Source organism: Scyliorhinus canicula, chromosome 18, assembly GCF_902713615.1.
Source record: "Scyliorhinus canicula chromosome 18, sScyCan1.1, whole genome shotgun sequence".
NCBI lineage: Eukaryota > Metazoa > Chordata > Chondrichthyes > Carcharhiniformes > Scyliorhinidae > Scyliorhinus > Scyliorhinus canicula.
In genome coordinates this window covers 101,297,069-101,324,436 of record NC_052163.1, presented here as the reverse complement: position 1 = coordinate 101,324,436, position 27,368 = coordinate 101,297,069, and the positions used below count along the sequence as shown (strand labels likewise).

Sequence of the window (27,368 nt, the reverse complement as noted above, 5' to 3'; positions counted from 1 at the left end):
GGTAAACTAAGAATTTTGCGGAGACCAGCTGCCGCACTCGGAGGATAAGCCTTGCCATATTAAAAATGCCGTTTTTTGGAAGGTTAGAGGCATTCGACCCGGCTATTGAGGACTGGTCCCAGTATGTGGAGAGAATGTGTTGCTTCTTCCGGGTAAATTATATACTGACGGATGAAAGGAGATGGCTTATTCTGCTGTCGGCGTGGGGACCCTCAGCTTTCACCATTATACGTAGTCTGACTTATCCCGATGCGCCAGACACGAAATCTTTCCAAGAAGTAACGGAATTGGTGAAAGAGCACTACGACCCAAAACCACCCCTCATTTTGCGTAGGTACAGATTCTACACAGCGAAGTGGGAAGACAGGGAGTCGGTCACAAATTTCTTGACCTGCCTGAGAAGGCTGGCGGAAAAATGTGAGTTTGGCCCGACGCTAAATGAAATGCTTCGGGACCGGTTAGTGTGTGGTATAAACGACCTCACAATACAGAAACGCCTGTTGGCGGAAACGGAGCTAGACTGCAATCAGGCGTTACAGCTCGCACTGTCCCTAGAAAAGGCAGCAAGTGGGGTGCAGGAACTACAGAGCATGCCAATGGAGGTAGATACCTGTGAGAGGGACTACCACAATGGGTCCTGCTACCAGATAGCCGCTCTCAGGAAAAACCTGAGGAATAGAGGGAAAAAGGAAAACCCCAGAACTGCCACCAAGTCTGCCACGACTAACTGGAGACAGAGGGGAGTACCGGCTGAGGCTCCCCCAACAGAGAAGGACCGTTTCTGGCACCAGACAGAGTGGGGTAACAACGACAGAAACCCTAGAAGGAGGTGGCAAAAGACGAATAGCAGGTGGAGACGCAGGGAAGTACACAACCTAGACGCCCCATCCTCCTCCGAAGGGGAACAATTATATAATATTGCAACGAAGAAAGCAGAACCCATTAGGATTACCCCACGGTGAACAGGCGGCCGACAATAATGGAAATAGACACGGGTGCGGCCGTATCAGTAATGGGAGTGGCAGCATTTAGAAAAATCAAAGATGGACTCCAGCCACTAACCCTAACAAAAACATTGACGAAACTTAAAACCTACAGGGGGAACCCCTGGAAGTTCTAGGCACGACTCATGTACCCGTGGAATATGAGAAACAATTGCTCAGATTACCGTTGACTATAGTAGAGGGCTCCGGACCGAGCTTAATTGGACAGAACTGGCTGAAAGACCTAAAATTAGATTGGATTAAACTTTTCCAGAGTGCAAGTGGGCAGTTGAGTGGAGTACTCCAAAAATACCCTGAGGTCTTCCAAGAAGGTTTGGGGGAAATCATAGGCGCCAAAGCAACTTTGCACGTGGACCCAGAAGCCCTTCCGAAATTTTGTAAGGCCAGGCCGGTACCTTTTGCATTAAGGAAGAAAGTAGATGACGAAATAGAAAGGTTACGGCGTGACGGCATTATCAGACCAGTACAGTTCTCGGAATGGGCAGCGCCGGTGGTACCAATTTTGAAGCCAGACGACCCGCTATACGTCTCTGTGGAGATTTCAAACAGACGGTAAACAAATACGCACTGCTGGACAAATACCCAATCCCGAAAATAGACGACCTATATGCCAAATTGGCAGGTGGGCTTTTGTTCACGAAACTGGACATGAGCCACGCCTACCTGCAGTTAAAACTGGACAAGGGCTCCCAGAAGTTCGCTACGATCAACACTCTGAAGGGCCTTTTTCGTTACACTAGGCTACCTTTCGGAGTGTCATCAGCCTGCGCTATATTCCAGCGTACGATGGAAAATATTCTGCAGGGACTACCGCAGGTGGCGATTTATTTGGACGATGTCTTAATCACGGGTAGGACAAACAGGGAACACTTAAGGAACCTGGAGGAAGTGCTCAGGCGTTTCGCAAAGGCAGGCGTACGGTAAAAAGGGAAAAATGTGTTTTTCTGGCCCCACAAGTGACGTACCTGGGATATAAAGTAGACGAGCCAGGCTTACACCCATTAGAAGACAGAGTACGGGCAATAAAAGAAGCCCCAGCTCCCATCATGGTCCAGGACTTACGATCATTTCTAGGGTTGGTAACCTATTATGGAAAATTTATTGAAAATAGGGCGCCCATCCTAGAACCCCTCCACCAGCTACTAAAAAAGGGGCAAGAATGGAAATGGTCCGCCCGGCAAAACTGAGCATTTAGGGACATTAAGGAACAGCTGTCATCCGAAAATGTCCTAGAGCATTATGACCCAAGGAAGGAGTTGGTGGTCACTTGTGATGCATCCCCCTATGGGGTAGGAGCCGTCTTAGCCCATAGAGGAAGGAATGGGGAAGAACGGCCAATAGCCTATGCTTTGAGGACCTCGGCGATGGGTGAGAGGAAGTACGCCCAAATCGAGAAGGAAGGACTGGCGGTGATATTCGCAGTAAAAACATTTCACCAGTATCTGTACGGGCGGAAATTCACCATAGTGACGGACCATAAGCCGTTATTAGGGTTATTAAAAGAAGACCAGTTAATACCCCCGATTGCATCAGCTAGAATCCAACGCTGGGCATTGCTACTGGGGGCGTATAGATACGTTCTGAAGCACAGACCGGGAACGCGAGTAGCAGATGCAGATGCTTTGAGCTGACTTCCCCTCCTGGACACTCCGCCGCAAATACCAAAAGTAGTGGAGACAGTAATGACTCTACATTTTTTGGACACCCTACCAGTAGACGCACAACATATTCGGTTGTGGACGCAAAAAGACCCAGTTTTAGCCAAGATGCAAGCATTTATTGCTAACAAGGGAACTGGAAAGACCAGTGGAGCCCCAGATGCACCCATACTGGAGCAGAAGGGACCAAATAACCGTAGAAGGCGGTATCCTATTATGGGGAGCCCGGGTAATCGTCCCAGCTCAGGGCCGTCAGGCAATCTTAACCGAGTTACATCAAGGGCACCCAGGGGTGTCTAAAATGAAGATGCTAGCTCGAAGCTACGTTTGGTGGCCAGGTTTGGACACAGACATAGCAGCCTTGGTACGTCGGTGCCAGGAGTGTCAACAGGGGCAAAGAGTGCCACCAGCAGCGCCATTGCACCCGTGGGAATGGCCAGGCAGACCGTGGACCCGCCTGCATATTGACCACGCCGGCCCTTTCATGGGCTCAATGTTTTTGGTGATAGTAGACGCCCACTCCAAATGGTTGGACGTCCACCGGGTAAACACAGCAAGCACAGCATCGACAATTGAAAAGCTCAGGGCCTCGTTTTCAACACATGGACTTCCGGAGGTATTGGTGTCGGACAACGGAACGGCATTCACAAGTGGGGAATTTGGAAAATTCCTGAAGGAAAACGGAGTCCGTCACATCAAAACGGCCCCTTACCATCCAGCGACCAACGGCCTGGCAGAGAGAGCGTTCCAGACACTTAAAGCGGGACTCAAGAAGCAGCCGGCAGCGTCAATGGACACAAAGCTCTCCCGTTGGCTGTTTGATTACAGGACCACACTACATTCCACAACGGGCATACCGCCAGCTGAACTCTTAATGGGAAGGAGGCTGCAAACGAGGCTGAGTCTCCTTTTCCCAAATTTAACGGGGAAAGTGGAGAAACAACAGGAGGCCCAACGCAGGGGGCATGATAATAGTCGGCAACAGAGACATTTCCAGGTGGGGGCACCGGTTTTGGTCAAGAATTATGGGAATGGACCAACGTGGGTCAAAGGCACAGTAGAGTCCCAAACAGGGCCCATATTCTATGAGGTTTCAATAGGAAGAAACACCTAGACCAAATAAGGGCAGCGGAACCACACCTGGAGCCAGGCGAAGCAGGACCGCCTCGAGCTGGGATAGCCCAGACGGAAAGGATACCCACACCCCAGCCCCGATTTCTCCAGATCCCGTTATCCAGTCGTCAGAGTCGGAGATGGACACGCTTGACGAGGCCACCGCGACACCTCTCCCCAAGGAGGAGGAAGAACAACTTCCAAGGAGGTCGTCAAGGAAAAGATGGGCACCTATAAGGTGCACCCCGCCCACTTCGGAGAACGACCCAGCGGACGACACAGAAGTGACACACCCAGACATGAGGAGCAGGAAGAAGCTCAGAGGAATACCAGCTGGCAGGAATTCCTCGGACCTTGGGGGGGGGGGGGGGGGGTGTAATGAACTCCAATTGGCTTTATTGGTTGGCCAATTGGAGTATGAGCTCCCTCAATGATAGCTCATTGAGGAGGCCCATATAATCACCTGTGTAGGCTTTGTGAGCCAGTCTTAAGTTGACTAGACTGCTAGCAGCACTGTTTGTAGCTGCTCCTGTAATATTGTTATTGTAAATAAATATTGGTGTGGTGACGGAACTCCTGCCTCCCGTGGATTACTACACCCTGAGAGGATCGATGCTAGGGTTCGCCCGGAGTTGGCAGCTGTTATTGACTTCTTTGGAGAAAATTAAGCTGTCAGCAGATATAAGGAGGGGGGGGGGGGCGGTTAAGGGAAAGAGTGAGGCAGTGGGGGTTGGTTGAGGTGGTAAATAGTTAGTGGGAAAGGGGGGACGGGGAACTGTGTATGTGAGCCACATTGGTTTGGTTGTTGGTAGTTGGGTGGGCGAAATCTGTTGTTTTTTCCTCTTGAAAATTGATGTTAACAATTATATATGCCTTAATTAAATATTTCTCCAAAAAAAAATAATGGATTTTAACAATTTCCCAACAACGGATGTTAAACTAACAGGTCTATAATTTCTGACTCTGCCTCCCTCCCTTTTTGAATAAAATTGCCACCTCAGGGCAGCATAGTGGTGCAGTGGTTAGCACAGCTGCCTCACGGCACCGAGGTCTCAGGTTCGTTCCTGGCTCTGGGTCACTGTGGAGTTCGCACATTAGCATTTTTCCAATCCACTGGAACCTTTTCCGTGTCCAGGGAATTTTGGAATATTATAACTAATGGATCCACTATCTCCACTGCCACTTCCGTTTACACACTTCTGTTACCTCTGAATTACCCATTCCTATAAGAATGGTACTAGTATCCTCCACCATAAAAATTGAAGCAAAATGTTGATTCAGCATTTCTATGTTGCCCACTATTAACTCTCCGGTTTCATCTTCCAAGGGACCAACATTCACTTTAGCAACTCTCTTCCCTTTCATGTACTTACAGACGCTTTTGCTATCATTTTTGATATTTTGTGCTGGCTTTCATTCATAATTTAATAAAAAATAGTCTTTTTATTACTCTTTAAGTAACGCTTTGTTTATGTTTGAAAGTTTCCCAATCTTCCAGCCTACCACTGGCATTTGAAAAATGGTATACTTTAGATTTTTTTTCCAATTAAGGGGCAATTTAGCGTGGCTAATCCACCTACCCTGCACATCATTGGGTTGTGGGGGTGAGACCCATGCTGACACGGGGTGAATGTGCAAACGCCACATGGACAGAGACCTGGGGTCGGGATCGAACGCGGATTCCTGGAGCTGTGAGATATTCTTTCGTTTTTGTGTTTATATTGTCCTTAACCTCCTTGCTTAGCCATGGATGTTTTTTTTTAAACCCCTCTTACCAGCTTTCATTTTTTTTTTCACACCTAAATCAGATCACCCGTAATCCTCCATGTGGTGAATGTATTCACCATAATGCATGCATAATACTGTAACCTGTGACCTATGACCTGGAAGTGGTGATATGAACTGCTTCCAGGTACTGTACCACACCGGGGCATATATAAGCCGGCCTCTAGTAGGCGGCATCCATTCTGTACTACTATCTCTGGCTAGGTAAGTTCATGACTAATAAAGCCCACTGTTCACTTGCTCTCTCAGCCTCACAAGGGAATTGAAGTCTGCTCTACGTAACCTTTCCTCATAATTAACAGTTCTATCCTTGGTATCACTTTGGGTGAATCAATGCTGCACCCTCTCCAAGGTTGGTCTATCTTTCCTGAGGTGCAGTGCTAGAACTGGGCATTGTGTTCTAAATGGGGTCTAACCAGAGCTTCATACAACTGTAACATGAATTCTATCTTTTTACATTCTAGCTCCTTTGGTCCCATCACAATTCCTAGCTTCTCACCATTAAGAAATTATTTTGGTTTTTTTAAGGCTCAAAAGTGGATAACCTCACACTTTCCAACATTGAACTCCATCTGCCAGAATTTTTCCCAATCAATCTCTCTATACCCCAATATCACTCTACTCCCATGTACACGACACATTATATCTATGTGGAATTTGCACGTTCACCCCGTGTCTGCGTGAGTTTCCTCCGGGTGCTCCAGTTTCCTCCCATTGTCCAAAGATGTGCAGATTGGGTGGACTGGCCATGTTCAGTGGGTTAGGATGGGGGAGTGGGACTGGGTAGGGCGCTCTTTTGGAGGGTGGGTGCAGGCCTGATGAGCCAAATGACCTTCTGCAACTGTTGGGATTCTATGGGTATTGTGCCACCTAACACAATGTTATCTGCAGACTTAGATATATTCTTTGATAGAAGTCCCACCCAACTGAATGACACAGGAGAAGGATTGGAGGAGGGTGGTTTCAGCCAACCAGGTCTACAGTTGCAGACAGGTTGAGAATGGCACGGAGGCATCGATTATCACAGTCACAGTCATAAAGGATGTCGGGCAGCACGGCGGCAAAGTGGTTAGCACTGCTGCCTCAGGGCGTCGAGGTCCCAGGATCGATCCTGGCTCTGGGTCATTGTCCATATGGAGTTTGCACATTCTCCCCGTGTTTGCGTGGGTTTCACCCCCACAACCCAAAGATGTGCAGGCTAGGTGGATTGAACACGCTGAATTTGCCCTTAATTGGAAAAAATGAATTGGGTACTCTAAACTTTTTTAAAAATAAAATAAATAAAAGATGTGTCACTTTTTAAAGAGCCGTTTCAGTAATTTGGCTGGGGCAGAAACCTTGCTGATGGAATAAAAACATGTAGGGTCGGATTTTCCGGTGGGCATTGTTGCTGACGGGACTGGAAAATCTGGAAATCCAGTAAGTCAATGGCTCTCCAAATATTCCCGTCCTGCCTGTGACAATGCCCGCTGACACGGGGACTGGAAAATCCTGGCCAGAGTTCCTGAGAAGATAGTCACTCGGCAGGGATCCACCTTGGGATTTCTTTCAATTTGATTCACAACCGTGTGTCCAGTATTAGTAGCTTGGCAGGAATGCCCCCAGATGATGGTGCTGTCTGGCTGCATATCGGTGCCCTTCATAAATACTCTACCACCAGCTTCTTGGTGCCATGTAAGTTGCAGACAGGACCAGATAAGACCATTTCAGCACTTAAGGCCAAGAGGCTCATGTCAACAATCAGAAGCTAGCTACTTCATTCCATTTGTGCTACCCAGGGAGCATCTAGGAGAAACACCAAATTAGATTTTAACAGTTCCACTTGGCACATTGCCATGAAAGGAAGGGACCTTTGTCAGAAAATCACGGCACATACATACACTTTAATTTCATTAAAATTATGATTGTACTAAAGCAGTTCTGCAGCAGGTATTATTTTTGACACGATTTGGAAGCAACTTAAATTAGTATAAATAGGACTTTGGGAAGTGATGCACCCAGTGAAGGGTCTGGTATATTTCTGGTGGGAAAGGGGAGGGGAAGTAAACAGGATTATTAATCCAGTGTTTAAATGTGGAAGTTTAAATTTTAAATAAATTAGAGCAATATTGTATAATAGGATACTTCAATTATTCAAAAATACACTGGGATAGCAAAATAATCTGTATTGATTAAGTGGAGGGTTTTATGTTGCGTATTCAGGACAGTTTTCTGAGTTAATATGTTGCGACTCTCAACAGGAAAGAAAGCACAATCTGACTTGGTTCTAGATAATGCAGCAGAGCAAATAGCTGATCTAAAAGCAGTGGAATACTTGGCATGTGACCAGAGTATAATTGGGTTCAGTGTCAGAGGAAAAGGAAAAGTCAATGACGGCAAGGGCACTTGAATAGAAAATAACAAATTATGATGAGAAAAATGAGTACCTTCCTCAGATTAAACAGAATGAAAATAATGGCAATTAGAGCTGTGCATCATTAATAGGAAATATTTAAACAAGGGATGGAAAGGGCACAAATGAAGTTAAAAGATTAACTGGTGTATGAGATTTCCCTGAGGCTCAATGTCGGTAAACCCCACATCCTCTACAATTGGGAGGGCACTTTTACTGATGAGTATCTAGTGAAGCAATAGTATGGCACAACGACCCTTTGGAATTTGTGTATGCTGGCTACTATAATTTTGACTGAGTGCCACTATCTGGGTTCCCTTGTCTTTTTGGAAGGCAGAAGAAAAAGCATGCTAGCAAGACGAGACACAATTTATTACACATCAAACTTAATTACAGTTTTCACAGTGAAAGTAATCCATTTACTACTAGTCATGTACCATCAATATAACAAAGATCCAAAATGGCAATGTGGATTCAAAAGTACTGTTCAGGCTCGCTGTTGCAAAGTATCTGGCCATTCCTGAGACACCCGTGAGAGCCTAGCTTTGATCTGTCTCTTGATAGCTCAATAGCACTTAGATCACTATTGTTACAGGGGCGGCGCAGTGGTTAGCACTGCTGCCTCAGGACACCGAGTTCGATCCCGGCCCCGGGTCACTGTCCATAAGGAGTTTGCACGTGGTGTCTGCGTGGGCCTCACCCCCACAATCCAAAACGATGTACAAGTAGGTGGATTGGCCTCGCTAAATTGCCCCTTAGTTGGAAAAAAAAGTGGGTACTCTAAATTTCATTTTTAAAAATCACTATATTTACAGCTGATCCCCAAAGACTGCCTGCCCCAATGTTCAGTAAAAACTGTTGTATTTGATATATAACAAATATAACAACGTGGTGAAATTCTGCTTAAACAAAGACAACAAAACCCAAAACGCTATCTGGGAACATCTGTAGGAAAATTAAGATTGGGGCAGGATTAATAAGAAATAAAGGAAGCCAGTTTCTGATGGAGATTAAGGGAATGGAACAGTAAATGAAATGAAATGAATGAAAATCGCTTATTGTCACGAGTAGGCTTCAATGAAGTTACTGTGAAAAGCCCCTAGTCGCCACATTCCGGCGCCTGTCCAGGGAGGCTGGTACGGGAATTGAACCGTGCTGCTGGCCTGCTTGGTCTGCTTTAAAAGCCAGCGATTTAGCCTGGTGAGCTAAACCAGTCCCTGGTTTAGTCTCACTATTTTGTCTCAGTTTTTGCAAAAGAGGTGGATATTGAAATTATAGAACAGCCCGCAATGAATTCGGGGAAAACCTAAGAGATACTGCCAACTACACGTATTCATTGAGGTGGCATAGTGGTTAGCACTGCTGCCTCACAGCTCCAGGGACCTGGTTCAATTCCAGCCTTGGGTGACTGTGTGGAGTTTGCATTTTGAAATTTGACCATCATAGTTACTGACGCATACTTGTTTGTTTGATTAACACCTCGAAAATATCCCATATGACAAATCTTTTAAAGGACATTTAATCCCAGCATTGGACTTGTTATCGGGAAATTTAAGATGTGTAAAAGTAATGCTTCTCCCTCCATTTTGACAGGAAAAAAGTTTGAATGCTTTGAATATAGTGTTCAATTCTGTTCGCCACACTACAGATGGATGTGGAGGCTTTGGAGAGGGTACACAAGGCGTTTACCAGGATGTTGCCTGATATGGAGGGCATTAACTCTGAGGAGAGGTTGGATAAACTCAGTTTATTCTCACTGGAACGATGGAGGTTGAGGGGCAATCTGATAGAAGTCTACAAGATTATGAGGGGCATGGACAGAGTGGACAGTCAGAAGCTTTTTCACAGGGTGGAAACGTCAATTAATAGGGGACATAGATTTAAAGTGCGAGGAGCAAAGTTTAGAGGAAATGTGCGAGGGAAGTATTTTACAGATAGGGTAGTGGGTGCCTGGAACTCGCTGCCAGAGGAGGTGGTGGAACAGGTACAATAGTGACATTTAAGGAGCATCTTTTTAAAAATAAATTTAGAGTACCCAATTCTTTTTTGTCCAATTAAGGGTCAATTTAGCCAATTCATCTATGTTGCACATATTTTTGGGTTGTGGGGGTGAGATCCACGCAGACAAGGGGGGAATGTGGAAACTCCACAGGGATCCGGGGCTGGGATTGAACCCGGGTCCTTGGCACCATGAGGCATTTAAGGGGCATCTTGACAAACATATGGATAAGATGGGAATAGAGGGATACGGGCCCTAGAAGTGTAAAACGTTTTAGGTTAGACAGGCAACATGGTCGGCGCAGGCTAGGAGGGCCGAAGGGCCTATTCCTGTGCTGTACATTTCTTGGTTCTTTGTCTGTTTGATTAGTTTGAGGCAGGAAAGGAGAAGGAAGAAACTGGAAGAAGAGATTCCAGAATAAGAAGATTTTGTAATCGTTCAGATGCTGAATAAAAGTTGTAAAGCATGTCAGAAGCAGGATGAATGCAGATGGCCAATAACCACTGGCTTTCATGGGAAGGGAAACAGATGAAACCACAAAGTCAAATCATTTGCCTCACTGTCTGTGTCAAAGAGGCGTGTTGGATTAATTTCTCAATACCAGCAATCCTCACACAGTCTACTGAAGTCTAAGACGCCTATTTTAATGCTGTATTTAAAAGAGATGTTACCCTAGGCCGAAGGCACGGGAGTACTCTTTCTTCTCCCATGTACATAGGGTCTATTCTCGGATAGACTTCTTCGTGGTGAGTAGGGGACTGATTCCGAGAGTGGAGGAAGCCGAATATTCGGCCATTGCAATCTCTGACCACGCTCCGCATTGGATAGAGTTGGAGATGGGGGAGGTGCGGGACCAGCGCCCATTGTGGCGGTTGGATGTGGGGTTGTTGGCAGAGGAGGAGGTGTGTAGGAGGGTACGGGCAAGTATTGAGGGGTACCTCGAGGCGAATGATACGGGGGAGGTCCAGGTGGGGATGGTCTGGGAAGCCCTGAAGGCAGTGATTCGTGGGGAGCTGATATCCATCCGGGCACACAGGGAGAGGAGTGAGAGGGATAGACTGGTGGGAAAGATGCTGGAGGTAGACAGGAGGTACGCAGAGGCACCAGAGGAGGGACTGTTGGGGGAGAGGCGCAGCCTACAGGCTAAATTTGATTTGCTGACCACTAGAAAGGCAGAGGCACAGTGGAGGAAGGCACAAGGGGCAGTGTACGAACATGGTGAAAAGGCGAGTAGGATGCTGGCTCATCAGCTCCGCAAGCGGGATGCGGCTAAGGAAATTGATGGAGTGAGAGACAAGAGTGGGAATGTGGTGCAGAAGGGGGTAGAGGTGAATGAGATCTTCAAGGACTTTTACGGGGAACTGTACCGGTCAGAGCCAACGGTGGAGAGGAGGGGAATGGAGAGGTTCCTCGATAGGCTTTCTTTCCCGAAGGTGCAGGAGGAGTAGGTGGAGGGGTTGGGGGTGCCGATTGAGCTGGAGGAGCTAGTTAAGGGGATCGGGCAGATGCAGTCAGGGAAGGCGCCGGGGCCGGATGGGTTTTGGGGTTGTTGTTAAAATGAATTTTATAAAAAGTTTGTGGACCTAGTGGGCCCCTTGCTGGTGCGGACACTTAATGAAGCGTGGGAAGGGGGGACTTTGCCCCGACGATGTCGCGGGCACTGATTTCGTTAATCTTAAAGAGGGACAAGGACCCCCAGCAGTGTGGTTCATACAGGCCCATATCTCTCCTCAACATGGATGCCAAGGTGCTGGCAAAAATCCTGGCCACCAGGATAGAGGACTGTGTGCCAAGGGTGGTACACTAGGACAAGACAGGGTTTGTGAAGGGAAGGCAGCTGAACACGAATGTGCGGAGATTGTTGAATGTCATCATGATGCCGCCGATTGAGGGGGAGGCTGAGATAGTGGTGGCGCTGGATGCAGAGAAGGCCTTCGATAGAGTGGAGTGGGGGTACTTATGGGAGGTGTTGGGGAGGTTTGGATTTGGTGAAGGGTTTATTAGATGGGTGAGGCTGTTATATGAGGCCCCGATGGAGTGTGTGGCCATGAATGGGAGGGGGGGGCAGCACGGTGGCCTAGTGGTTAGCACAACCGCCTCACGGCGCCGAGGTCCCAGGTTCGATCCCGGCTCTGGGTCACTGTCCGTGTGGAGTTTGCACATTCTCCCCGTGTCTGCGTGGGTTTCGCCCCCACAACCCAAAAATGTGCAGAGTAGGTGGATTGGACACGCTAAATTGCCCCTTAATTGGAAAAGAATATTGGGTAATCTAAATTTTAAAAAAAGAAAAAAAAAAAAAAAATGAATGGGAGGGGGTCGGAGTACTTCCGGCTTTATCAAGGCACCAGGCAGTGTTGCCCCCTGTCCCCCTTGTTGTTAGCATTGGCAATCGAGCCGTTGGCTATGGCGTTGAGGGATTCAGGGAGGTGGAGAGGTTTGGTGCGAGGTGGGGAGGAACATGGGTGTCGTTGTATGCCGATGACCTGTTACTGTATGTGGCGGACCCGGTGGGAGGGATGCCGGGGGTGATGGAGCTACTAGCTGAGTTTGGGACCTTTTCAGGCTATAAACTAAATTTAGGCAAGAGTGAGGTGTTTGTGGTGCACCCTGGAGACCAGGAGGAAGGAATTGGTAGGCTCCCGCTTAGGCGGGCAGGGGAGAGTTTTAGGTACCTGGGGGTGCAGGTGGCCAGGGACTGGGGGACTCTTCACAAGCATAATTTCACCAGGCTTGTAGATCAGAATGAGGAGGAGTTCAAGAGGTGGGACATGCTGCCATTGTCGTTGGCGGGGAGGGTGCAGTCCGTCAAAATGACGGTGCTTACGAGGTTCTTGTTCCTCTTTCAGTGCCTGCCCATCTTCATCCCCAGGGCCTTCTTTAGGAGAGTGACTAGCAGTATCTTGAGCTTTGTGTGGGCACATGGGACTCCGAGAGTGAAGAGGGTTTTCCTGGAGCGAGGGAGGGATAGAGGCGGGCTGGCGCTGCCCAACCTTTTGGGGTACTATTGGGCGGCCAATGTGTCAATGGTGCGTAAATGGGTGATGGAGGGGGGAGGGGCGGCGTGGAAAAGAATGGAGATGGCGTCATGTAGAGATACGAGCCTGGGTGCCCTGGTAATGACGCCGTTGCCGCTCTCTCCTAAGAGGTATACCACGAGCCCGGTGGTGGCGGCGACCCTAAGAATCTAGGGACAGTGGAGACGGCATGGGGGGAAACAGGGGGCTCGATGGAGGCTCCATTGGGTGGAAATCATCGGTTCATCCCGGGGAACAATGATGGGGGATTTAGGGGGTGGCAAAGGGTGGGCATCAGTAAATTGAGGGACCTGTTTATTGGCGGGAGGTTTGCGGGCCTGGGGGAACTGGAAGCTAAATTTGGGCTCCCCCAAGGGAACATGTTCAGATACTTGCAGGTAAAGGCGTTTGCTAGGCGACAGGTAGAGGAGTTCCCTTTGCTGCCCTCGCGGGGGGCGATGGACAGAGTGCTTTCGGGGGTGTGGGTCGGAGAGGGGAAGGTGTCCGACATTTATAAGATAATGCAGGAGGTGGAGGAGTTGTCAGTGGAGGAGCTGAAGGCTAAATGGGAGGGGGAACTTGGGGAGCAGATAGAGGATGGGACTTGGGCGGATGCCTTGGTGAGAGGGAGGGGGGAGGGGGGAGGAGGGGGGTAAGGGGGTGTTCCTTATTATAGTTTCTATTTTTTTTCTACGGTTATGTAACTTAACATTGTGTTAATTTAAATTGTTAATATGTTGTGTTCATTGAGGAGGGGCGAATGTTTATGATTGCTATTGTTATTGTTGGTATTTAATTATGGTTCGATGTTGTACAAATTCAAAATTTTTCAATAAATTAAAAAAAAAGAGATGTTACCCCTTTTGCGATTTTATTCTCTGGGTTTATAGTAGACTCCAAGGACAGGATTCTTTGGGCCCCCTCCAAGGTATGGAATGGGGAATAATATTTTCAGCATGGGCCAGCGTTTCACTATCCCAACTCAGTCCCTGGCAGTAATCATTTGCCACAAAGCGGGAAGCTGAGTAGGTTCATGTTAAAGGGTAAGGGTGTCGACCGGGATTTTTCCAATCAATCTTCAGTTTCCTGATGCAACAGGGTGGCAGATCACCGGAGGTGGACACCTAGCAGCAGGCCGGGGTGCCAGTGCTCCAGGCAGGCCTTCAGACCCTCCTCTACCCTCCTGGGTCGGTGTGCAGCCACAGGCTTCCCTGTACAGGGATTTCCCCCCCCACCACATATTTCTGTTGAATCGTCTACTTATGCACTTACCACTAATTCCAGCTGGATGCTCTTCTGAAGCTGGGTGGCCTCTGATTGGGCCTGTAGCTTCGAAAGCCTGCCTGCCACCGATTGAGCAGGATACCTGTCTCCATGCTAATGAAGGGGGTGCTCCAGTCAAAATTCTAATGACTGAATCGGGAACGGTTCAGGACCCAGAAATAGCTCCACCTCCTGTTTCCTGCCCTGAATTTGAAAGTACAACCCCAAAATGCATCAAATGAAAGGCCAAAAATTAAAATTTTCTGGAAACTTCTAGATTCTCGAAACAAATATCCTGATTTTAATCTTCACACTTCCTTCAGAAATGTCTGTCTGCAACTGAAAAATTAACCGTAGTTTGTTTTCCTGTCCTGCAGTATAAATAATAGTTTACCTTGGAACTTAATTTAATTATAACATGCCTCTGTCCACCACATTTTCAATGCAGCTACTTGTTATCACATTTTGACAATACCACTGGACTGCGGTTTTACAGAAAAGCAGATGAAGTGGGTCCCAGTCATAATGTTGGAAAAAATAATTTAACCTATTCAGTTGTCAAAAATCTGTGGCCCCGGTTAAATGCCTACATTTGCTATTCAATTTGTCAGCATTTTTGGTATGTACAAGTCTTGTTAAAACATTAACTTTTGTTAATTATCTAGATTGTTCTTGGTCTGTTAGAGTCAGAGGCCGCGATTCTCCACAACCACGATGGGTGGGAGAATAGTGGGAGGTCCGCTCCTGCACCTCCCCCTATTCTCCCACCCACCCCCAAAATGGCGTGTCCGGTTTTCCGACCCGCCCGCGATTCTCCGACCCGGACTGGCCGAGTGGCCTGCCATCCCGACCTGTTCACGACGGCGGCAACCACACCTGGTCGCTGCCGTTGTGAACATGGCGCGCCAGGTAAGTGTGGGGCCTGGGGGGGGGATCGGGGATCGAGCACCACAACCGTGCTCGGGAGGGGACTGGCCAGCGATCGGTGCCCACCAATCGTCGGGCCAGCGTCTCAAGGGGACGCACTCTTTCCCCTCCGCCGCCCCGCAAGATCAAGCCGCCACATCTTGCGGGGCGGCTGAGGGGAAAGACGGCAGCCACGCATGCGTGGGTTTGAGCTGTCCAACCATGCACGGCTGATGTCATTAGGCGCCGCCGCCGCGTCATTCTTGGTGCGCCGGGCCTTGAAGCCAGGGACAAGGCCCGGCCGCTGAGTTTCCCGGTACGGCCCGCCTATCCCCCCGGGTAGGGGAGAATAGGGGGCCGGGAGAGGCTTCCGACGTCGTCGTGAATCTCTCCAGGTTTCACGACAGCGTCGGGCCTTGCGGAGAATTCCGCCCAGAGAGTTTTACAGCACAAATAATAGGTGACTGCCACAGAGGCCTTTCAGCCCATCGTGTCTGCCCTGAATATCAAGCACCTATCTGTTCTAATCCCATTTGCCAGCATTTGGTCCGTGATCTTTGATGCTATGGCGCCTCAAGTGCGCATCTAAATCCCTCTTAAATGTTGTGAGCCTCTACCACTCTTTCAGGCAGAGAGTTCCTGATTCCCGCCACCCACTAGCTGAAAAAGGTTTTCCTCAAATCCCTCTAAATCTCCTACCCTTACATTAAATTTATGCTCCCTGGTTATTGACCCCTCTACTAAGGGGGAAGGTTCCTTCCTATCTACCCTTTCTATCTCCCTCATGATCTTGTGCACTCTCCTCTCCATAACGAGGCAGTTTTCCTTACGACCGTACGACTTTTAACTTTTTGAATCATGCTGAAGTTTATATTTTCTGTTCCTCCCACTTTGAATTTATCTTAGCGAAACTGCTGGTCTGGCAAAATATACCTTCATCACCAGCCCAGGCAGATGTTTTATTGAGATTTCCAACGTTCTGAAAAGTTATGAGATGACAAATAGTGAAAGACTTTTCCACAGTGGTGTGTTAGCATTAGGAGGACTTGATCTCAACTTATCACAAGAAGAAAGAAGGGAAACGGGTAGAGTATTTTTCACCTGAACAATTATTAGAAAATGATATGCTTACCAATAGTTAATAGAATGTAGTACATTTTATCATGAGTCGTGATTGAGATTGTAAAATGTAATTGGATAAACAGAAGGATATATGGAAGTTGCCAGAATGTGGAGGCAGAGTACAAAGAAACTGGTGGAAGTTGCATCTGATCTGATGAATATTTTCAGCATTTCTTATTTTTATTTCACTTTTATAGCATCTGCAGGATTTTGCTTTTGTATGGCCGTAGAGTAAGTGCATCCAGATAGGTCAAATGGTCTTCTCTCGTGTTGTATGTTCTAAGATTCTATGAATGGCACGGTGGCACAGTGGTTAGCACTGCTGTCTCACAGCTCCAGGGACCTGGGTTCCATTCCTGGCCTCGGATGATTGTGTGTGGAGTTTGCACTTTCTCCCACAGTCCAAAGAAGTGCAGGTTAGGTTGATTGACCAGGCTTAATTGCCCCTTAGTTTCCTGGAATGTGTAGGTTAGGTGGGGTTATGGGGAAATGGCGGAGAGTGGGCCTAGGCAGGGTGCTCTTTTAGAGGGTTGGTGCAGACACGACAGGCCTCCTTCTGCACTATTTTAATTTCTAAGTACAATTGCACACTCCATTGTTGAATGAAAAACGAACCTTTCATCATTCATACTTGTAGCTCATTAGTCCCACATTGCCAGTAGGTGATATATGATCATACCAACAAAACCTGTTTTGTAAAAAGGACACATTGCAAAAGATTCTTGCAATTTTATTAGCAGATATCCAACAATAATTTCGATATTTTCCCCAAATTGGGGGGGGGGGATTTTGTTCCCTTAATTCTCCAGGATCAAAGTACAAATTACCTAAAACTCACATTAATCTACCATTTGCTTTTCAGAGTCCAGAAGACTCTGGAATATCACATTCTTTCAGAAGGAGCTTTGACTTGCTGATAACCCATGCTGTATGTTGCAGAGGAGTGCGTTATACTGACATTAGGCATGAAAAGGTTTTTAAAATGTATTCTCTAGCCTTCACCTGAATTCACAGAAATATAAATGAATTGGAAATAATTAATATAGAAATAAGTGCTCCTAATTTTAAGCCTTGACCCAAATCTTCCACCAAATTAACAATGCATGGCCAACAATACTGTGAACTGGGTAAATAAAAAAACAAGTATCGTTTCAGAATTCGATCTTTCCATCCACCATTCTTAAAACCCCGCAGTAGCACCTTAAATATATTATATGTAGGCACTGATTAATAAAGTGTTTGGTATCATTCAACAATTGATAACCCCCTCAGCAGGACTTTCGGAGATTATCCTCAGTTTGTATTGCAAGATACGGTAGCCCCAAGTATCCCGAGTCTATGGGCCAATATTTCACTTCTGGGTTGGTCTCTGGAATTTCATAAAACGCATCAAAATAAGCGAACAGTGTTGTGCCGTGGACGACTGCGATATTAATCAGCACATGCCTGCAACAGCAATGAAATAAGGTAAGTAACGCATATTATTTCATTTGTTTATTCTTACGTTTTAGTCTCCATCACACAAGAAAAGCAAACATGAAACTCAATTCCTGCATTTCCTAGCTATCAAAGTCAATAAATGGACGACAGAGTATGACCGTGTCATCTGTAAGTTGACCGGAAAAGGAGGTGGGTCATACGGAATGACCCAGCATTCATTGGTGTGACCAACCAACCTGGAGGTATTTACACAAAACACATTAGAAGTGCAATAATCGGGCAGCATGGTGGCGCAGTCATTAGCATTGCTGCCTCATGGCGCCGAGGTCCCAGGTTCGATCCCGGATCTGGGTCACTGTCAATTTGGAGTTTGCACATTCTTCCCGTGTTTGCGTGGGTTTCGCCCCCACAACCCAAAGATGTGCAGTGTAGGTGGATTGGCCATGCTAAGTTGGCCCTTAATTGGAAAAAATGAATTGGGAACTCTAAATTTATTTTTAAAAAGTGCTATAATCTACTGCTGCTGTCTAAGGCACCATAAATGATTTTTAAAAAAATCATTGTTCATATTTGTTTTAAAATAAAAACTGGAAATGCTGGGAAAACTCAACAGGTCTGGCAGCATCAGGCGGCACGGTGGCGCAGTGGTTAGCACTGCTGCCTCACGGCACCGAGGACCTGGGTTCGATCCTGGCCCCGGGTCACTGTCCGTGTGGAGTTTGCACATTCTCCCCGTGTCTGCATGGGTCTCACACCCACAATGCAAAGGTGTGCAGGTTAGGTGGATTGGCCAAGCTAAATTGCCCCTTAATTGGAAAAAAAATGAATTGGGTACTTTAAATTAATTTTTTTTAAAAAGGTCTGGCAGCATCTAGTAGTGTGGGCAGCAAAGTTAACATTTCAAGATGATTTCACTCTTCTTCAGAGTTGACTATTTTTTTCTCCCCACAGGTGCTGCTGGGCCTGCTGGGGGGTTTTTTCCCCAGCCTTTCCTGTTCATATTTCCAGCATCCGCAGTTTTCTGCTTTTATTTCACAGTTTCTTGAGGTGAAACAAAATTCACCTGGTTACACAAGATTGGAAATTACTGTGAGCTTGCACACGAAGGAGAGGCTGATAGATTGAGCTTTGTGCTGAAGTATTGGGTTTGATGTGACTGATCATTCCCAGAAGAAGATCTTACATCGAGTATGAACCTGAGTAAACATTTTCTGTTCATCTAGTGAGAGTACAAGGGTCACACAGAGAACCTTTATTACTGTTCTCTGGATCACTGCAACTAGTCACAACACGTTCTAGAATTTGGAAAAGAGAAATACGCACTGCAATAGATGGTGACTCAGATGATAAACTGCTGGACAAATTAGTCAACTATTAAACAGGTATCAGTCTTGTATAGACTGTACAGTGATAAGCTATAAGGATGTGCTTTCAGAGACTCCATTAGTGAACAAAATAGGATTTATTTACAGTGATCTTCAAGAGCAGCAGCACGTTTGCAACTAGCTCTCAATTACCTCTACCTAGGAGAAACCCTCCTCCTGAGGGTGATTCCCCATGCTGAGTCCCAATTGGCCACCCAGACCAGATGACCCTTACTCTGCTGTGTTGCCCATACAGGGACAATCACCACACAAGCTTTACTTCTCTCGTCAAAATATCAAAGACACTTCTCCTCACTTGGCACTAACCAGGCCATGGACGCTTGAAGCATGGTCAGTTATTTTCTCTGCATCGCTATCACTGTATGCCTGAGGCATCTCATATCCCTCACAATGTTCATGGAATCAGTGAGCAGGGTTCAAGTTGCCACATATAAAATGACAATCAGAAGTCATTTACAATGAAATAAAGGCCTAGTTTCTGAGAGAACAGTCTTCAATTCAAAAATAGCTTTCAATAAAATGCATTACTTTAAGATCCACAAAGGGTCAAACGTATTCAGTCACAACACATAAAGAATACAGAAGCCAGTTGCAGTTACAATTCCTATCCTCAGCCTAAACTCTTAGAAACGAGGTTTGATCTCCAAGATCCCAGGCTTGTCACAGAATGCAAGTCAGTCAAACACAAACAATTTTGAGTGATTGATCATTATTCAATGTTAACAGCTCTGTTTTGAATCGCACTGTCAGTTATTTAAATTCAGAAAGTCTTAACTAATTAAATTACAACACTCAAATTAGAGTGAATATAAACTTGGAACCATAAAGAATCAAGACAGATCAGTTTTGCTCCAACCCAGTGATAAGAGATAAAAGGAAGGAATCATTATGTATATAAAATATTAATTCAAAATAATGGTAATTTGATATCAAATTAAACAATATCATTTATACTGTATGTAAGGATATTTGGTATCATTTATTCATTTGTAAATTTATAACATATAAAATAAATCTCACATTTGTGTGCACTTGAACCATAACTTTCCATTTCCCCAGTGACAAGGGGAGAAGATGCATAATAATAATAATCTTTATTATTGTCACAAGTAGACTTACATTAACACGGCAATGAATTACTGTGAAAATCCCTCAGCAGGCACAAACAGATTCAAAAACAGCTTCTTCCCCGCTGTTACCAGACTCCTTAATGACCCTCTTAGGGACTGATCTGATTAATACACTCCTGTATGCTTCACCCAATGCCAGTGTCTATGTATTTACATTGTGTACCTTGTGTTGCCCTATTACGTATTTTCTTTTCATGTACTAAATGATATGGTTTTAAAAAATAATTTAGAGTACCCAATTAATTTTTTCCAATTAAGGGGCAATTTAGCATGGCCAATCCACCTACCCTGCACATTTTTGGGTTGTGGGGGCGAAACCCACGCAAACACTGGGAGAATGTGCAAACTCCACACGGACGTGACCCAGAGCCGGGATCGAACCTGGGGATCAAGACCATGAGGCTGCAGTGCTAACCCACTGCGCCATCGTGCTGCCCACTAAATGATCTGTTTGAGCTGCACGCAGAAAAATACTTTTCACTGTACCTCGATACATGTGACAATAAACAAATCCAATCCAATTCAGAATGTCCAATTCACCTAACAAGCACGTCTTTTGGGACTTGTGGGAGGAAGCCCACGCAGACATAGGGAGAACATGCAGACTCCACACAGACAGTGACCCATGAGAACACAACCACCTGCAAGTTCCCCTCTGTCCGTCCTGACTTGGAAATATATCACCATTCCTTCACTGTCACTGTTACTCGGTCAAAATCCTGGAACTTCCTTCCATGGACTGCAGTGGTTCAAGAAGGCCTCACAGTGCCAGGGTTTACTGAGTTACCGGGATAAGGTGGGGCCGTTGGCCGAGGTAGGGTGCCCTTTCGGAGGGTCGGTGCAGCTTTGATGAGCCAAATGGCATCCTTCTGCACTGTAATGATTCTAAGGTGACTCACCACCACCTTCTCAAGGGCAATTAAGAATGGACAATGATAGGGCAGCACGGTGGTGCAGTGGGTCAGCACTGCGGCCTCACGGCGCCGAGGTCCCGGTTCGATTCCGGCATGGGTCACTGGAGTTTGAACATTCTCCCCGTATTTGCGTGGGTTTTGCCCCCACAACCCAAAAATGTGCAAGCTAGGTGGAATGGCCATGCTAAATTGCCCCTTAATTGGAAAAGAAATTAATTGGGTACTCTAAAATTTGGGGGGAAAAAGAATGGACAATGAATGCTGGCATAGCCAGTGACGCCCACATCCAATGAAGGAATCTTTTTTAAACTGCATGGTTTAAAATATGCTGTAATTACACTCTCGTTGCATGAGGATTGAACAACATCTGGTTCACTTTGTGTTATTGTATTCTGGTCTGCAACCCCACTTCATCTGAAGACTACACTTGGTCCTTATTGTCCACATATAATACTATGGGGGTTTTTCTTGTTCCAGAACGTTATTTTCTCTAACCAAGGCTTCTCAATGATCATTGATGCCAGCATGTACAATGTTGAACATTCATTTTTTTTCCAATTGAGGGGCAATTTAGAGTGGCCAATCCACCTGCCATACACATCTTTGGTTGTGGAGGTGAGACCCAAGTAGACAATGTGCAAACTCCACACGGACAATGACCGGGGCCGGGATAGAACCCAGGTCCTCAGTGCCAAGAGGCAGCAATGCTAACCATTGCACCACCGTGCCGCCCCAATGTTAAACATTCATTTTTAAAAATAAATTTAGAGTACCCAATTAATATTTTCCAATTATGGAGCAATTTAGCATGGCCAATCCAGCTACCCTGCACATCTTTGGGTTGTGGGGGCAAAACCCACGCAAACATGGGGATATTGTGCAAACTCCACACCGACAGTGACCCAGAGCCGGGATCGAACCTAGGTCTTCGGCGCCATGAGGCAGCTGTCCACTGTGCCACCATGCTGCCCTCATTGCTAAACATTCATAATGCCAGTTTCCTTTGTCTCCTGTTTCCCGTCACTGTGTAATGACAGGCCTCCCGCCACTGGGTGCTGTGATCGGGCTTCCATTTTGCTCAACTGGACTGTCCAAAAGCTCTTCAGTCTCAATCTCTATTTCAGCTTATCAAATTGCTGTAAATTTTCCTGTGTAAGTATGAATATCAAATAAAAATTCACTTTTATTCTAACCTTAGAAATTACTCTAACCTTAGAATTTACTCAGGCTCTAAGTGCCTTTTCAGCCCAAATTTCTTTTTACCTCTGTAGCTGTTTTATTCGCGTACCATACTCGATCCTTATCCTGATTTTTAACTTTGTTCATTGAAAGTGGGCACCATAAGACCATAAGACATAGGAGTGGAAGTAAGGCCATTCGGCCCATCGAGTCCACTCCGCCATTCAATCATGGCTGATGGGCATTTCAACTCCACCTACCAGCATTCTCCCCATAGCCCTTAATTCCTAGCGACATCAAGAATTTATCTATCTCGGCCTTGAAGCCATTTAGCGTCCCGGCCTCCACTGCACTCCGCGGCAATGAATTCCACAGGCCCACCACTCTCTGGCTGAAGAAATGTCTCCGCATTTCTGTTCTGAATTTACCCCCTCTAATTCTAAGGCTGTGCCCACGGGTCCTCGTCTCCTCGCCTAACGGAAACAGTTTCTTTGCGTCCACCCTTTCTAAGCCATGTATTATCTTGTAAGTTTCTATTAGATCTCCCCTTAACCTTCTAAACTCCAATGAATACAATCCCAGGATCCTCAGCCGTTCATCATATGTTAGACCCGCCATTCCAGGGATCATCCGTGTGAATCTCCGCTGGACACGCTCCAGTGCCAGTATGTCCTTCCTGAGATGTGGGGCCCAAAACTGGACACAGTACTCCAAATGGGGCCTAACCAGAGCCTTATAAAGGCTCAGTAGCACATCGCTGCTTTTATATTCCAACCCTCTTGAGATAAATGACAACATTGCATTTGCTTTCTTAATCACAGATTCAACCTGCATGTTTACCTTTAGGGAATCCTCGACTAGCACTCCCAGATCCCTTTGTACTTTGGCATTATGAATTTTCTCACCGTTTAGAAAGTAGTCTATGCTTGGATTCTTTTTTCCAAAGTGCAAGACCTCACATTTTCTCACGTTGAATTGCATCAGCCATTTCCTGCACCACTCTCCCAAACTGTCTAGATCCTTCTGCAGCCTCCCCACTTCCTCAGCACTACCTGCCTGACCACCTAACTTCGTATCATCGGCAAACTTCGCTAGAATGCCCCCAGTTCCTTCATCCAGATCATTAATATATATGGCGAACAGCTGCGGCCCCAACACTGAACCCTGTGGGACACCGCTGGTCACCGGCTGCCATTCCGAAAAAGAACCTTTTATCCCAACTCTCTGCCTTCTGTCAGACAGCCAATCCTCAACCCATGCCAGTAGCTCACCTCGAACACCATGGGCCCTCACCTTACTCAGCAGCCTCCTGTGTGGCACCTTATCAAAGGCCTTTTGGAAATCCAGATAGACCACATCCACTGGGTTTCCCTGGTCTAACCTACTTGTCACCTCCTCAAAGAATTCTAACAGGTTCGTCAGGCACGACCTCCCCTTACTAAATCCATGTTGACTTGTTCTAATCCGACCCTGCTCTTCCAAGAATTTAGAAATCTCATCCTTAACGATAGATTCTAGAATTTTACCAACAACCGACGTTAGGCTAATTGGCCTATAATTTTCCATCTTTTGTCTTGATCCTTTCTTGAACAAGGGGGTTACAACAGCGATCTTCCAATCGTCCGGGACTTTCCCTGACTCCAATGATTTTTGAAAGATCTCAACCAACGCTTCCGCTATTTCTTCATCCGTGCATGCGCAGGGAAGCCACCTCCCTCAGAACTCTAGGGTGTAGCCCATCGGGGCCAGGAGATTTGTCAATTTTAAGACCTTTTAGCTTTTTTAGCACCATCTCTTTTGTAATGGCAACCATACTCAACTCAGCCCCCTGACCCTCTATAATTTTTGGGTTATTACTCATGTCTTCCACTGTGAAGACAGACGCAAAGTACTTATTAAGTTCTCCAGCCATTTCCTCGTCTCCCATCACTAGCCTTCCGGAATCAGTTTGAATTGGCCCAATGTCTACTTTGGCCTGTCGTTTGTTTCTTATGTATTGAAAGAAACTTTTACTATCATTTCTTATATTACTGGCTAGCCTGCCTTCATATTTGATCCTCTCCTTCCTTATTTGTCTCTTTGTTAACCTCTTGTTTGTTTTTGTAGCCTTCCCAATCTTCTGATTTCCCAGTGCTTTTGGCCACTTTATAGGATCTCTCTTTTTCTTTGATACATTTCCTGACCTCCTTTGTCAGCCATGGCTGTCTAATCCCTCCCTGGATAATCTTTCTTTTCTTGGGGATGAACCTCTGTACAGTGTCCTCAATTATGCATACAACTGGCAAGGTCACCATTTATTGTCCATCCACAACTGCCCTTGAGAAAGTGACGATGACCTTACTAACCACTGCAGTGCATATGGTATAGGTATATCCACAATACTTTAGGGAGAGAGTTCCTGGATTTTGACGGCTCCCGCCTGTTTCTTTAGGCCTGTCCCGCCTTTGCATTCTGTCACCCTATTCCCTGCTCCACTGTAGTCCTCCGCTGAGGCAGGCTCTATTGTATTACAAAGTGCCTTTCATTATACAATATAATAGTCCCAATGTTACACAGCAGTAGATCTTCTGACAGATTCCGAGCATTGGCATTGATGATCCATGGGGTTTTTAAATATATTTTTGTGTGACTGTCCAAATTTAAAATGACGTTGAGTGGGTTATTTTGCAACTGGAAGAAAGGTCATTTTAGCAGTCAATTGGCAGAAGGATTTTTCAGTATGATATCCTGGGAATATTATGAAAAGCTAACCTAGATATCAATGCTACTGAAGAAATGTGCAGGACAATAGGAAGTTGGAACTTGCCGAGGAAAGTACCTTAACATACCTGAACCTAGAAAAAACAAATAGAAAACCATCCTGTGACAATTCTCATCATTTATAACACCTATTTTGGAGCGGGGAAACACAGATCTCAAACAATAACAGTGTTGAAAAACTCACATTCTCCCCGTGTCTGCGTGGGCCTTACCACCACAACCCAAAGAGGTGCAGGGTTAGTGAATTGGCCACGCTAAATTGCCCCTTAATTAGAAAAATAATGGCCGGGATTCTCCCGCAATCGGCGTGGCTGCCTGTACCGGCGCCAAAGAGTGGCGCGAACCACTCCAGCATCGGGGCGCCCGGAAGGTGCGGAATCCTCCGCACTTCCGGGGGCTAGACCGGCGCTGGAGGGGTTGGCGCCGTGCCAACCGGCGGTGAAGGGCCTCCGCCGGCCGGCGTGAGTCAGTGCATGCGCAGGACTGCTACCGTGTTCTGGCGCATGCGCAGAACCGCTGGCGTGTTTCCTGCGCATGCACAGGGGGTTTCTTCTCCGCATCGGCCATCGCGGAGCCTTCCAGAGTCCGGCGCAGAGGCAAAGAGTGCCCCAATGGCACAGGCCCGCCCGCAGATCAGTGGCCCCAATCGCGGGCCAGGCCACAGTGAGCGCCGGACCCCGCTAACCACCCTCCAAGCCAGGTCCCGCCGGTATGGACCTTGTCTATTTCACGCCGGCGGGACTGGGCGAAAACGGGTGGCCGCTCGGCCCATCAGGGCCTGGAGAATTGTCGAGGGGGCCGCTGCCAATGGCCTCCGACCGGCGCGGTGCGATCCCCGCCCCCACCCGAAAACCGGCGCCGGAGAATTTGGCAGCCAGCGTTGGAGCAGCGGGGCGGGATACACACACACCCCCCCCCCCTCCCCCTCGGTGATTCGCCGACCCGTCGGGGGGTCGGTGAATCCCATCCAATAAATGGGTACTCTAAACTTATAACAAAAAAAGTGTTTAAAGCAGTTTTTACCAGAAGCTATGGAGATAGTAAAAGTTTATCTGCCTCCAGAAAGCACAGAGCAAACGATCACTTAGCCAGCAAGAAATCGCTACAAGCCACCAAGCCACGGTCACAAAGGCCAGGTTAATTATTCTCTGATCTGTACATCTGAAAAATAAGCACAAAAGCTCCATGTGTTTAACTGGAATTGCAACCGGTCTTAATTAGATTATAAATCTCGCACTCATTGCTTTTCCTAATGTTTGATAGCTCCCCTGACCCACACATCTTTGACATACTTTGCCTTTTCTCCCCAGCTCTACAACTCTCTGTATTTTTTATCCTGCCGAAGTATTCATTGGCTCCCGAGGTGTTCTGACTCTAGGTTGCTGGGTCCATTTGGGTTGAGCGAACTATGTGGAATTTATATTATATTGAATACGTCCTGTGTTTCTTTTTCTTTTTTTTTGATAAATTTAGAGTACCCAGTTATTTTGTTTTTCCAATTAAGGGGCAATTTAGCGTGGCCAATCCACCTAACCTGCACATCTTTGGGTTGTGGTGGGGGTGAAACCCAGGCAGACACGGGGAGAATGGGCAAACTCCACACGGACAATGGCCCAGGACCGGGATTCAAACCCGGGTCCTCAGCGCTGCACGTCCTGTGTTTTCTGTCAAGATCTCCAAGGCAGTGGTGGATGCACCAGATGCCAGTATGGCACAGGAGCCCAGAAATGCTAATGTGGCAATCTATTGCATACTCCAAAACTTTAGAATTTATCAAAAGAATTTTCTTTTTCAGAAATTTAGAGTACCCAATTTTTCTTTCCCAATTACGGGGCAAGTTAGCGCGGCCAATCCACCTACCCTGCACATCTTTGGGTTGTTGGGGCAAGACCCACACATACACAAGGAGAATGTGCAAACTCCACATGGACAGTGACCTAGGCCGGAATCAAGCCCAGGTCCTCAGCGGCGTGAGGCAGCAGTGGTAACCGCTGTGCCACCGTACCCCGCCCCCCCCCAAAGAATTTCTAAAAAGAATGAGTCTTGCTCAACTAGGCTACAACATCGCACGGTGCGCTATTCCTACCAGTTAAGTAACTGTTCCCTTACTCGTCAAGTGTTATCTTTATTACTGGTGCATTTCATTGGCTTCTCAAATGTGTATTTTCTGCATTCAGGTAAACTTGTGCGGTCAGGAAATTGAAAAAAGAACTCTGATTTGTTGCATTCTGTGAGCTATCAACTATTCCACCTTCCACTGCAGCAATGGCTCAGTGATAGCACTTTTGCTCCAGAATCAGAAAA

The 27,368-nt window shown here is 46.6% G+C and overlaps 1 protein-coding gene and 1 long non-coding RNA gene across 4 annotated transcripts in view; one reads left to right on the top strand and one right to left on the bottom strand.

The window, feature by feature from the left end:
• LOC119953693 overlaps positions 1-27,368 on the top strand; it is a 67,233-nt gene that overhangs the window by 3,994 nt on the left and 35,871 nt on the right. The window contains exon 1 of one of the 2 annotated variants that reach the window (XR_005458077.1): positions 17,578-17,723. The exons of the other annotated variant lie outside the window; for it this stretch is intronic. This is a non-coding gene — a long non-coding RNA (uncharacterized LOC119953693). Of the gene's footprint in view, positions 1-17,577; positions 17,724-27,368 lie in introns of those variants that run through there. 2 annotated transcript variants of the gene reach the window in all.
• Positions 17,486-27,368, bottom strand: part of acer1 (alkaline ceramidase 1) — a 45,062-nt gene continuing 35,179 nt past the window's right edge. Inside the window, exons 5-6 of one of the 2 annotated variants that reach the window (XM_038778236.1) lie at positions 26,088-26,225; positions 17,486-17,702 (exon numbers count right to left, since the gene is read on the bottom strand). In XM_038778236.1, the coding sequence (XP_038634164.1) occupies positions 17,525-17,702; positions 26,088-26,225 (316 nt within the window). In that variant the 3' untranslated portion in view covers positions 17,486-17,524. The remainder of the gene's footprint in view (positions 17,703-26,087; positions 26,226-27,368) is intronic. The other variant, XM_038778237.1, reaches the window with a different exon arrangement.